This window comes from Bombus huntii, chromosome 9 (assembly GCF_024542735.1).
Source record: "Bombus huntii isolate Logan2020A chromosome 9, iyBomHunt1.1, whole genome shotgun sequence".
Lineage (NCBI taxonomy): Eukaryota > Metazoa > Arthropoda > Insecta > Hymenoptera > Apidae > Bombus > Bombus huntii.
The window spans coordinates 391,596-401,694 of NC_066246.1; the positions used below are offsets into that span (position 1 = coordinate 391,596).

The window sequence follows — 10,099 nt, forward strand, 5'->3', positions numbered from 1 at the left end:
TTGCAACCAAAAGGATTGCGAACGATCGTTGCCATTGACAAACGCGTGTGAATTCAAAGTCAATGTACGGCTGACGCTCCTCCGTATAAATCTAAATATACGTAATTAATTAATTGGCGCGTTAAATGTATGAATGTAGAAACGTAGCAGCGGATACGCCTCTTTGGCACGAATTTCTCTCTTTTTATCGGAAATGTGAAAAGTAAGACGGAGATCGTGGCTTTGGAACCTAGGGAATCGTCGTGAAACGAGTTACCTTCGTTTCATCGATCCCGAAATCGAATCCAGCGCCGCGCCGTTCGAGAGGAATGCAGGTTACGTGTTGTCCTTCTGCCGAACGTGTCCCGTTATCTGTGCCTCTGCGCCCAACCTGTGCACGTGTTTAAACCAACAGATGCTGAAAAGACAGCGGAAAGACCGGTGGAATCCTACGGGGCAGGTTACGCACTTTCCACACTTTTGGCGCGGACGTTAATTATCAAGGTGCGTACGAGGCTGGTCGTATAGTAAAACCCAGTCAGTCGGTCGTTCGGCCTTGGAAGAGTAAACTCCGCTGGAAACGCACCCTCTTCTCGCCTGAACGCTCGGAAAAATCATCGCTTCGAGAACCTCGACACCGTCCGATTATTTTCGAACTCTAAAGATACTTCAAATTTCGTGTAAGCTGCTAGTTGGTGTTTTTTTTTTTTTTTTTTTTTTTTTTTTTTTTTACCCTATAGCGTATCAACGAATCGCTCGATTTTCGGCAAATCTTTGCGAATATCGTTTACCGATGAATTTAGCGGTGGTTTAATGATTCGGTGTGATCGTACAGAAACGGACATGGAAAGGATCGTGATGAGAAACGTGCCGAAATTTGTAGTGAAAAGTGTTGGTTAATTTAGGACGCTTATTTGCTAAGAAAATGGTACAGGCAAATGGTAAATTCGTGCGTATTGATTCGCAGATGCAGATGGAGTGCGAACGGAGTATGTCGACGTATCTTAGTATAAATTCTTAGATTGGAATTTTCTAAATAAACTTGTTTGGAAACAGAGAACGTGGAACACGTTCGTCGAACGGTACATCGTCGTGCGACAAAAGATGCTTCGTTGAAAATTCCTACTGTATCGCGAATCTTTCGCATCGAATAGACAGAAAATCATATCTACAGAAAGGAAATAACAACGGTATTTCCACGAAAGTGGAACAGAAATTATCTACCTGATCGTTTTTCCATCATCCAGGACGAAATATCATCTCGCGTAAAGATTTTATCCAACGATTATATCTATCGATCGAATTTGAACGTTTGGATAATCTAATTAACATTTGCGTATATCGATTTATGTATAAAGACCGTTATTAATTTAATTTCTGCGTCGATTACCTTTTTATCGAAAAAGATATCGCGGCGTGTGGATTTAGAAATTCTCTTCGTCAAACTACCGACTAATGAGTTTCATCGTTGTTTGATACTTTACAGCAACGAGCAACGTGAACCGTAGAGACGAACGAACGGAGAAACGTAGAAATATGGAAGCAGCGAATGGTGAGTCGATATCCTCGGAAATAAAGTATAACGATTGACCCGTAAAAAGAAGCAGCAAGATTCCACCTCTCAACTCGATGCTCTCTCCATTGATCGGAACTTTTATTCGAGACATTTAAAACCCGATAAACTTCAAATTAGAAACAATAGGATTCAACGCTCAAGCCAATTTATCTAACATTCGAAATTCTCTGGTTGTTATACGTCGTATACCGCTCTACTCTCTTTCACGCGATGCAACAGAGAAGTCACGAAGGAGAACGTATTCGTTCGATTATTTCTACGAAACGATCGCTACTATCGAGTGACCTGAAACATTTCTCCTCAAAGTCGAGAACCGTAAAATATTAATTTACGACCAACACAGATATCGATTTAGAAACTAAATTTGTAACGTTAACGATCGTAATTTCGACACGTAATTTCGACGAGGTATAATACAAACGATCAGAGTATCAGAGGAGAAACGTTTTTTCAAGGCTGAAACGACGATGATGTGCGAACATGAAAAAAATTCATCTTGGAACTCCTTCTCGAAATCAACGAGCGCGAACGATATCTCGATTAAGCGACGATCTACGAGGAACAAACGATTAAGGTAAATAATTAATGGGTAATTAAAGGACGAACGTTGGCACAGAAAGACTGGAAAGACTGGAAAGACTGGAAAGAGAGCGCCTAAAGTTACGCACGTTGAAGAAGGTTGGAATCGTGAGTCATCGGGGAACCGGACGAAAGCAAGATGAGTGGCAGGGGAAAAGGGGACACGAGAGGGGACACGAAAGGGGGAGAGGACAGGCTGGTTGAAAGTCGAGCGATCCGTGATTCGAGTGGCGAAAAAAAGAGACGCTGACAAGGCTCGTTCCGACCGTTTATTTCTATATCTACCGTCGGTGGATTTACATAAGGATCAATGTCGTCTATTCCTCCGGTTCTGATGCTGTGGCTTCTGGTGGTGTCGCTGCCGCTGCCGCCGGCGGAAGCCGGCGAAATGATGGATCTCTTTGCTCTGATACGGGGAACGCTTAAATATTGGCGTAGAATCTACCAGATGTACGAGGAGGAAGTGGCTCTCGGCTATTGTTGGGCGGAGTACTTTCTGCACCACGAGGAAGACGCGACGAACGCCACGATCCCGTCGTCCCAGTCGATCGACCCATCGAATTTTCTACCAGTGGAAAACGACGGTTTCGAAAAAGAGCCCTGGAACCATTGGGGAGTTATCGCGATAGAAAACCGCGGGACACGTTATCGTAGCAAACGATCTTATGCGATACAGAGTTCTACGAAGAAAGAGGAAATTTTGGACACGTCGAGAAATTCCAAGACAATGTACTCGCTCATAACGCAAAAGTATAAGTCGAGATGGAACGGACTCGAATCGAATTTCACGCGTAATAAGAACAATCGTTGTACGAGTTGCGCGAACTTTCCCAACAATACAGAAAGGAAACTTGCCGTTTTGACGGCGGACAGCGGCAAAGAAACGCCAAAATCTACGAAGGAGAGAGAAATTTCGAAGACTCGGGAGAAGAAGTTTAGCCCGTGCTCGAAACACACGGAAAACGTAGCGTCCGAATCGAATAACTTGTCCGAATTGAGATCGAATCGGAGATTCGCCGAGTTCTCGAGTAATTTGGCAAATCGTACGAGGATAGGTGGTAGAGGATATCGTCGTAATAAGCGATCCTATGGAAGGCACAATTTTAAGAAGAAAGATGAAATTTCGAAAATCTTAAACAAGCGCGTTCGCGCATCGTCGAGAAACTGGACGCGAACGAACGTGAATTTTCGATCGATCGAATTTCCTATCGATAGGCGAGAATCTAGCTACAGCGAAACGCTGAATTCAACGAGGGAAAAGGAGATTTTGGAGAATATCGGTGCGAGGGACGCGACTCCTATCGAGAAATCTGTACACGTAGTTTCAAATGCGAGTCTAGGATCTAGCGTGACAAGGTACGAGCGAAATAGAAAAAATTCAATTTCTAGATCTATCACGAACAACGGTCCTGCGAACTTTATGAAATCGGTAGCTTCGAAACTAATTTCCAAAGTTTCGCGGAAGAATTCAAAGACTACCGAATGGAACGTTTCCGTTAAAAAGTCCGCGACTTTCGATACGCATTCGGGAACCGGCGAAGCAAAACTAGAAGCAAACGTGAAAACTCGGAATCCTGAGAACGACGATCCCGTAAAGTACGAAAGATTTCCTAGGAATGCATCGCGTCGTGGTGGACGTCCCTCCGAAATATCGAACTCCGTAGACGCGAATATCGCGGAAACGTCGAAGATCGCTAGCAATGCCTTTGCTCGAGAACTCGCAAGTTGGAATACACGGTCGAAAACTAGCAGGACGAAGTTTAAATCGAACGAGTTATGCTCGAGTTCCGGATGGAAGGATATCGATCCTGCAACCGATCGGATCGAACAGGCATTTGCCAAAGATACGCAGCACGATTACTCTGCCCTCGCGAACAAACGTTTCATCGAACCGTCGCGCTTGCTTCGAAACTCGAACGTGGACAAATTTTCAAATACATCAAAGAGCAGCATTTTTGAAAGACGAAAGGGAAAAAGACTGGCCGTCGAAGAGCCAACTTCCGACGTACGCTCGAAAACCAGCAAAGCGAAAGTTTGGCCGAACGAGCGGAGAAACGCTGTTGGCTCTGATTCGAGATCGATAAACTGTGTCTGTCAGAAAGGTATTTGGCTTCCAATCGTCGACGACGTCGGAGGAGTCTCGTTGCTCGTTCCATCTTCGTCGACGAAAGAACAACCAGAGAATCGGGAGGATCGCTCGTCCCCGAGGGAGAAAACGGAGAAGATGGCGCGGATGGACGCGGAATTTGAAAGAACTCGAGCAGAAGGCGATCTTAGCGGAAAGTCGGAGAATCTCCGAGTGGATAGACGCTGTAAACTTCTATTCTCGAAGACGAATCGCGTTACTTCCGGTACGCTCTCGCGACTAGAGCCATCGAAACGATCTCGTTCGTTGCCTCTCGGAGAGATCGCGTCGTTGAATCGGAGATTTAAGAACACCGAGACGAGCAAGCGAGTCGATAATAGTAGGAAACCGAGCGACGTTTTCCGCCTGAGAGAGTTCGGTCCGTCGAATCTCGCGTTTCAAAATACTTGGGACAATTACCAGCGAAATTTACGTCGTAAACGTGACGCAAAGGATCGAACTAGAAGCCGGTTCGTTCGGTCTCCGTCGAAAAGCAAACGCGCCTCTTTCTATAACCCGACGACTCTGCGTGAAATTGCGAGATTCGGCGCGAGGTACGCGACGTCCAACGACGATGTTTGGACGAACGGCGTCAAAAATCTATCGAGAAGCGAGGAAGGGTGGTTGGAAGGAAACGCGAAAGGCTTGTACGGAACTGAATTCGACGATCCGAAGGAAACGGTATATCGTTCGAAGCGATACCAAGATAGCGGTCTAGCGATAAGCCGCGAATCGCCCATTGTCGTCGAAGAAGCTGAACGCGGTCTCGTTCGCCTAAAATCGGAGAGGAAAAATCGGAAACGGCTGCAAAGTCGAAAAGAATGGAACGCCTGGAAACGATCGTCCACTACGAACGATGATAATCGGTATCGAAGGAACGATCACGGTTACATCGTTGAGACGTCGGTTACCGAACGAACGGGAAAAAAGTCGGCTACTCGACGTCCCGAGGGAGATCCCTCGTTATTTCCCGTCACCTACCGACGATTTATGGGGGATTACGGCAGTCGATCGTCGACGACTAAGGATCAAGGTCGACGATCCTCGATGGCAAAAGTCGAGACACGTGAAACGAATAGAGCGCACGACGCGCTTTTCTATTTTCGCCAAGTGTTTATGGGTTTTTTAAGGACCTTGGGATTCTTCGTGAACGTGGGTAGACAGCTGATGGATTACGTGGACTCGAACAGCGTGCTCGCTTGCACCAAGGACTATTTACTGGGCAAGGCTATTCATTGGATAGATTCGTGAAGCGAAGCGAAAGAGAGAAAGAGACAGAGATGGTTTCTTTCGCCGGACTAGCGAAAAGTAGAGCGGGTGCAATTTGGCCAAGCGAATACGGCTTTAGACGTTAGATACGAGATCGGTAAATGGATTTACTAAGGTGAGTCACGATTGTTTGCTTGATTTAAGTTGTATTTTATAGATCGACCATCTTACTTAGGTAACGTTGTTCGCGCGAATCAAACTTTATCATACTCGCGGGAAGATGGAACAAGCGTACCGAATTCGATACATCTTCCTTCGAAGAACGAAATATCCGAGTACTTTGAGCATACATTTTACGACTCACCTTAGTTACGGCGTTTGATTTACCAGGTGCTTCTTTATAAAGGTTAAAACAACGGATAAGTAAGGAATCCGTTACATTACCGTGGTAGTAGCTTTTATCGTACCATGTACGATTGCTGCATGTGATCGTTGCGTTTCTCGATTATATTTAGCGTTAGATTCGTACCAACTCGTATAAATATAGCTTCGTAAAATAACCTGTTACCGGGATCGTTGCATTTATTTGAGAATTGGCCGAATTATTTTTCTCCGCTTATTCGATCGAGCTCTTGATTCTTAGTGCGAATTATCGATGATCGAACGAAGATAGCTCGTTGGAAGGCTAAAATAATTAGATATCGAACTCTCTGCTCCTCGTTTCTACGTCTACTTATTAGTAGCCGAGTGTCTTTATCTTTGTCATAGTGTCAAACGTGTTATTTGTTACGCAATGTTAGACATATTTCTTTAATTTAACTAACAAGTGTGTAATCGAAAGCTAACTTGTAACGTAGGAGACTAAGATTTCTATATTCATTAAGTATTTCTATATTTGTCTACATATATATCGTTTTACCTATGTATATCTCACTCTTGCACTTATATTTCAAATGAGTTCGATTCGCGTATCTTCGTTGTACTTGGCGATATCAGAGAACAAGATTATTCGATAAAACCAGGCGCGAACGAACGCGCGATTTGACGAACTAACTTTCTCGAAAGAACGCCATCAAAGACTTTGCGATTACCGTCGAAATACTACCCCTAGAGCGTCGTTACCTACAAACGCAAAAACCACGCCTGCTAGCCTCGCTAGAGGGACGACCTTCGTTTTTCTTATCCGGCGATAAGACTCGGTAGTCGGGTCAACCAGCTCCTGAAATCTGAAAATACAGAGAGTCCGAAATCGATCGTACGAATCCCTGTAAAAGAATCCGATGGCTGTACTTGTGCTACGAAAAAAGAATCGATATACAAAAAAGTATACGATACTCTATACGAGATGATTCTTTAACGACATGACAAACGAAACTTGGCCTTGGATACCTGTTTCTACTACCTGTCCGTTTTTATTTTCACCCCCAGCCGTAATTCTCTTCGATCGTAGCTTGGATAGACCATTTTGCGCGTGACAAGGATAAAACTTCACGTAGTAGAGCACCGTTGCCAAACGCTCAACCAACAATTTGCTTTCGCACGACGTTTTCTTCTCGTTCTAGCCCTAAATTCAAACTATAGCGTCCGTACGAAATAGAAGATGCTCGCGTTCCAACGTTCGTTGTACGATCGCGATTTATAGGCAAACCGCGTCGATGATGTTATAAAAGAGAGTCTCGTCGATCGTAATCGTTAATCCATTCTGTTCGTTATGTCTTGACCGATCGCGTTCAGCGATCCAACGCAACTATGGTCGGGCGCCGTCGATCGACCGAGATATCAGACACGATCGAAGGAGAAGCCCGTTCTGCGAGACAGGGCACGATTAACAGGTCGACGATAACGCGAGTGCCGTGGACCGTTCGCTGTTACAATTAAGAGCGGCGATCGATCCCCAGAAACAGCTGTCCGTCGTAGTCGATAACGGGCATCGCGAATGAATTTTTGATGCCACCTGTTGCTGCTACGAGCTCCCTCTTTCCCTCTTTCCCTCTTTCCCTCTTTCCCTCTGTTTCTCCTTGTCTCTTTCCTTTCTTTGCTACGTCGCGCCTTGATCTCTCCTCTCGACAGTATCGACACAGCGAAGCAACGTCGATGTGCGCTGTGGTTCACGAGCGGATCGACTTTGACGACATTGTTCGCATTCTTTGACGAATTCCGTAGATATCTCGCGAAATCAGCCAGGTATCCAAGTTCGCCAAGATAACCGCGTTTCTACGATCATTTTTCTCTTTTTATATAGACCGTAACTAGGTCTTCGTTGATAGTTGATAGTTAAGCGGACGTTGTTGACGCATAGTCCGAGAGTTTGAGGCAAGGACGCGATGGTGCTTGAAAACGACGTTTCAAGCTGAATATTCAGCTATTCCAACAATTCCGCCGGAATCGAAGGTAGATCGTATAGACCAAAGTCTCGATTAACCACCAATTAAGACGAACAACAGCCCAAGCTATTTCCAAATATCGGATCGTACGACGAGTACTTCAATCTCGTAGAATTTTTATCGTATTCGGTGCTGGATGTTTTCGCGCTGACACGAAATTACGTTTCAACGTATTGGATGGACGCGAAGCAAATTTTAACGCGTCGACGAATTTCTACGTAGTTGACCTAACGATTAAGAATCGGGCCAGTTTCGACGAAAGTATAATTGCCAATCGCCGTACATTTCCCTGTGATTCTATCGATGCTTTCTTCTAACGGTAAGTACAGCCCTATGTCGAAAGGTAGCAGGTAGCGGTCGTTAACTTGCATTTGCGTTGGCTGCGCGACGAATATCTTGATATATTTTCCGCGAAAACACGGACGAACAACAGTGAGAGTGGAGCACGGTGCGATTGTATCGCATTCGACTATAGACATCGTTGCGCGGTCGCTGGTGATTTCCCCGCGTAATAATTGTTTATTCGCGATAATCGCGATTTATTTACAATGCGCGATATAGGAAAGCACGATTCGACAAACGCGCGTTCGGTAGGAAATTCCGGAAACGATTCTCCGTCCTCCGATGTTTATTGGATATCGATCGACCGTTTTCTTCGTTTTCTATCGCGGTGCGCGTAAGCTTCGACGTTGCGGACTGTGGCCATCAAATTCTCGCGATAACTTGGAACTTGGTACGATACACCGTGCTAGGACACTGTATAGAACACGTTTGGAGCAGAATATACGTAGATTTCACACGTATCGACAATCGTGAACGTTATTTCCCGTAATTCGTTGTTAACTTTTAATTTACTTGACGCGATGGACTTCATAACGGTATTAGCGTCTAAAGCTAATCCTGTGAAATTACAAGCATAGTTGTGTTACGATTTAAAGATTACGATAGAACCCGCTCCCAAGAGAGACGACGCGAGTATCTTTAACGTTTTCATGTAGCTGATGAAACTGTTTTCAAGTAAATATCTGCGACTCTGAAAATCGATTTTATTTACGCGTTTTACGTAGAGCATTTGTAAAATTGAAGAATAAAATTTAAGAATCGCTGCTTACGCCAGAATCAAAGATGGAAATTTAACGGATTATCGACAAGTCTGTTTCAACGCTCTTTATTCATAAAGTTGAAAAAGAAGAATTTGAATATCCGCGGAAGATATCAGGTACGTTTATGCCGTTCGTATAATGCAGACATTTAAGCTGTTGAAAGTTGCGCCGCTATCGTCGCATTATGCTAATAAAATAGATCTCGACGATATTTACGTTCCAAACGTAACCATGCATGGGCATGATACGGCGAGCGTGAAAATTTATTCAAATAGGACAACAGGTTCGCGGTACGATCGTCGTAGGGTGTCACTGATGATAAAAACTGCAAGAATAAAGGACAATACCAAGACTTTCTTCTTTATTCGCTATCGCGTTTCTATTTCTAAATAACGAGCCCGTAAATCCATTGAATACAAAGATATGCTTAATTTAGTATAAGTTTTATACACTTTGGATCGATCGATTTACGAACCTAGCAGCTACTAAATTTTCGGACAAGATTTTCGTGACACGAACTTTCTTCGTTGCCTCGGTATCTAATTTACAAATATCTTTTCTGCCAGCCTGTGTATACCACTCGAGCGACAAACAAACACCTACTCGATATTAATCGTATTCCTTTGATTCGTTAAACTCGACGACCCGACGTCGCGCCCTCTTTACCAAGACCTGAATAACCCGCGAACAAGAAAATGGTCGGGTGTTCGTGAAAGGATTGAAAGTCCTGAATGGGCTCCTGAACGAAGAGTACGATGAAGATCAAACAGAGAGAGGGAGAGAGAATCTAAGACCCGTCAAAGAGACAAGAAGGACGATGAAAGGCAAAATGATAAGCGGCAGAGAGATAGGAGCGATCATTTATGTAGTATGCTCGGAACTCGCGTGGAACGGGAACCTTCTTGTTCTCTCTCTCTCTCTCTCTCTCTATTTTCCCTCAAACGACTTGTTGACATTGTCTCGCGTATAGCACGAGCAAGATGTTGATTAAACGCGGCGAAAACTATGCCCTGTATGAACGACCATGATACACAAGGAACGCGTTTATTTCGCTCACCCGCCTTCTCGTTCATCCTTCGTCTTGGAGATTTTCGTTTACATGTTCACGTTTATATGTATATCCGGCTGTCGCATCGACCGACGA

At 44.4% G+C, this 10,099-nt stretch overlaps 1 protein-coding gene across 1 annotated transcript; it reads left to right on the forward strand.

Annotated features, from left to right (window-relative positions):
* Positions 1 to 215: 215 nt before the first annotated feature.
* Positions 216 to 6,082, forward strand: LOC126869397 (uncharacterized). The gene has a single exon (XM_050625870.1). It carries the CDS (start codon positions 2,445 to 2,447, stop codon positions 5,508 to 5,510), a length of 3,066 nt encoding a protein of 1,021 aa, XP_050481827.1. The 5' UTR covers positions 216 to 2,444; the 3' UTR covers positions 5,511 to 6,082.
* Positions 6,083 to 10,099: the final 4,017 nt, after the last annotated feature.

What these genes read in the sequence shown, in the direction of transcription:
- LOC126869397 (XM_050625870.1), top strand. Translation starts at nt 2,445, where the DNA reads ATGTCGTCTATTCCTCCGGTTCTGATGCTGTGGCTTCTGGTGGTGTCG.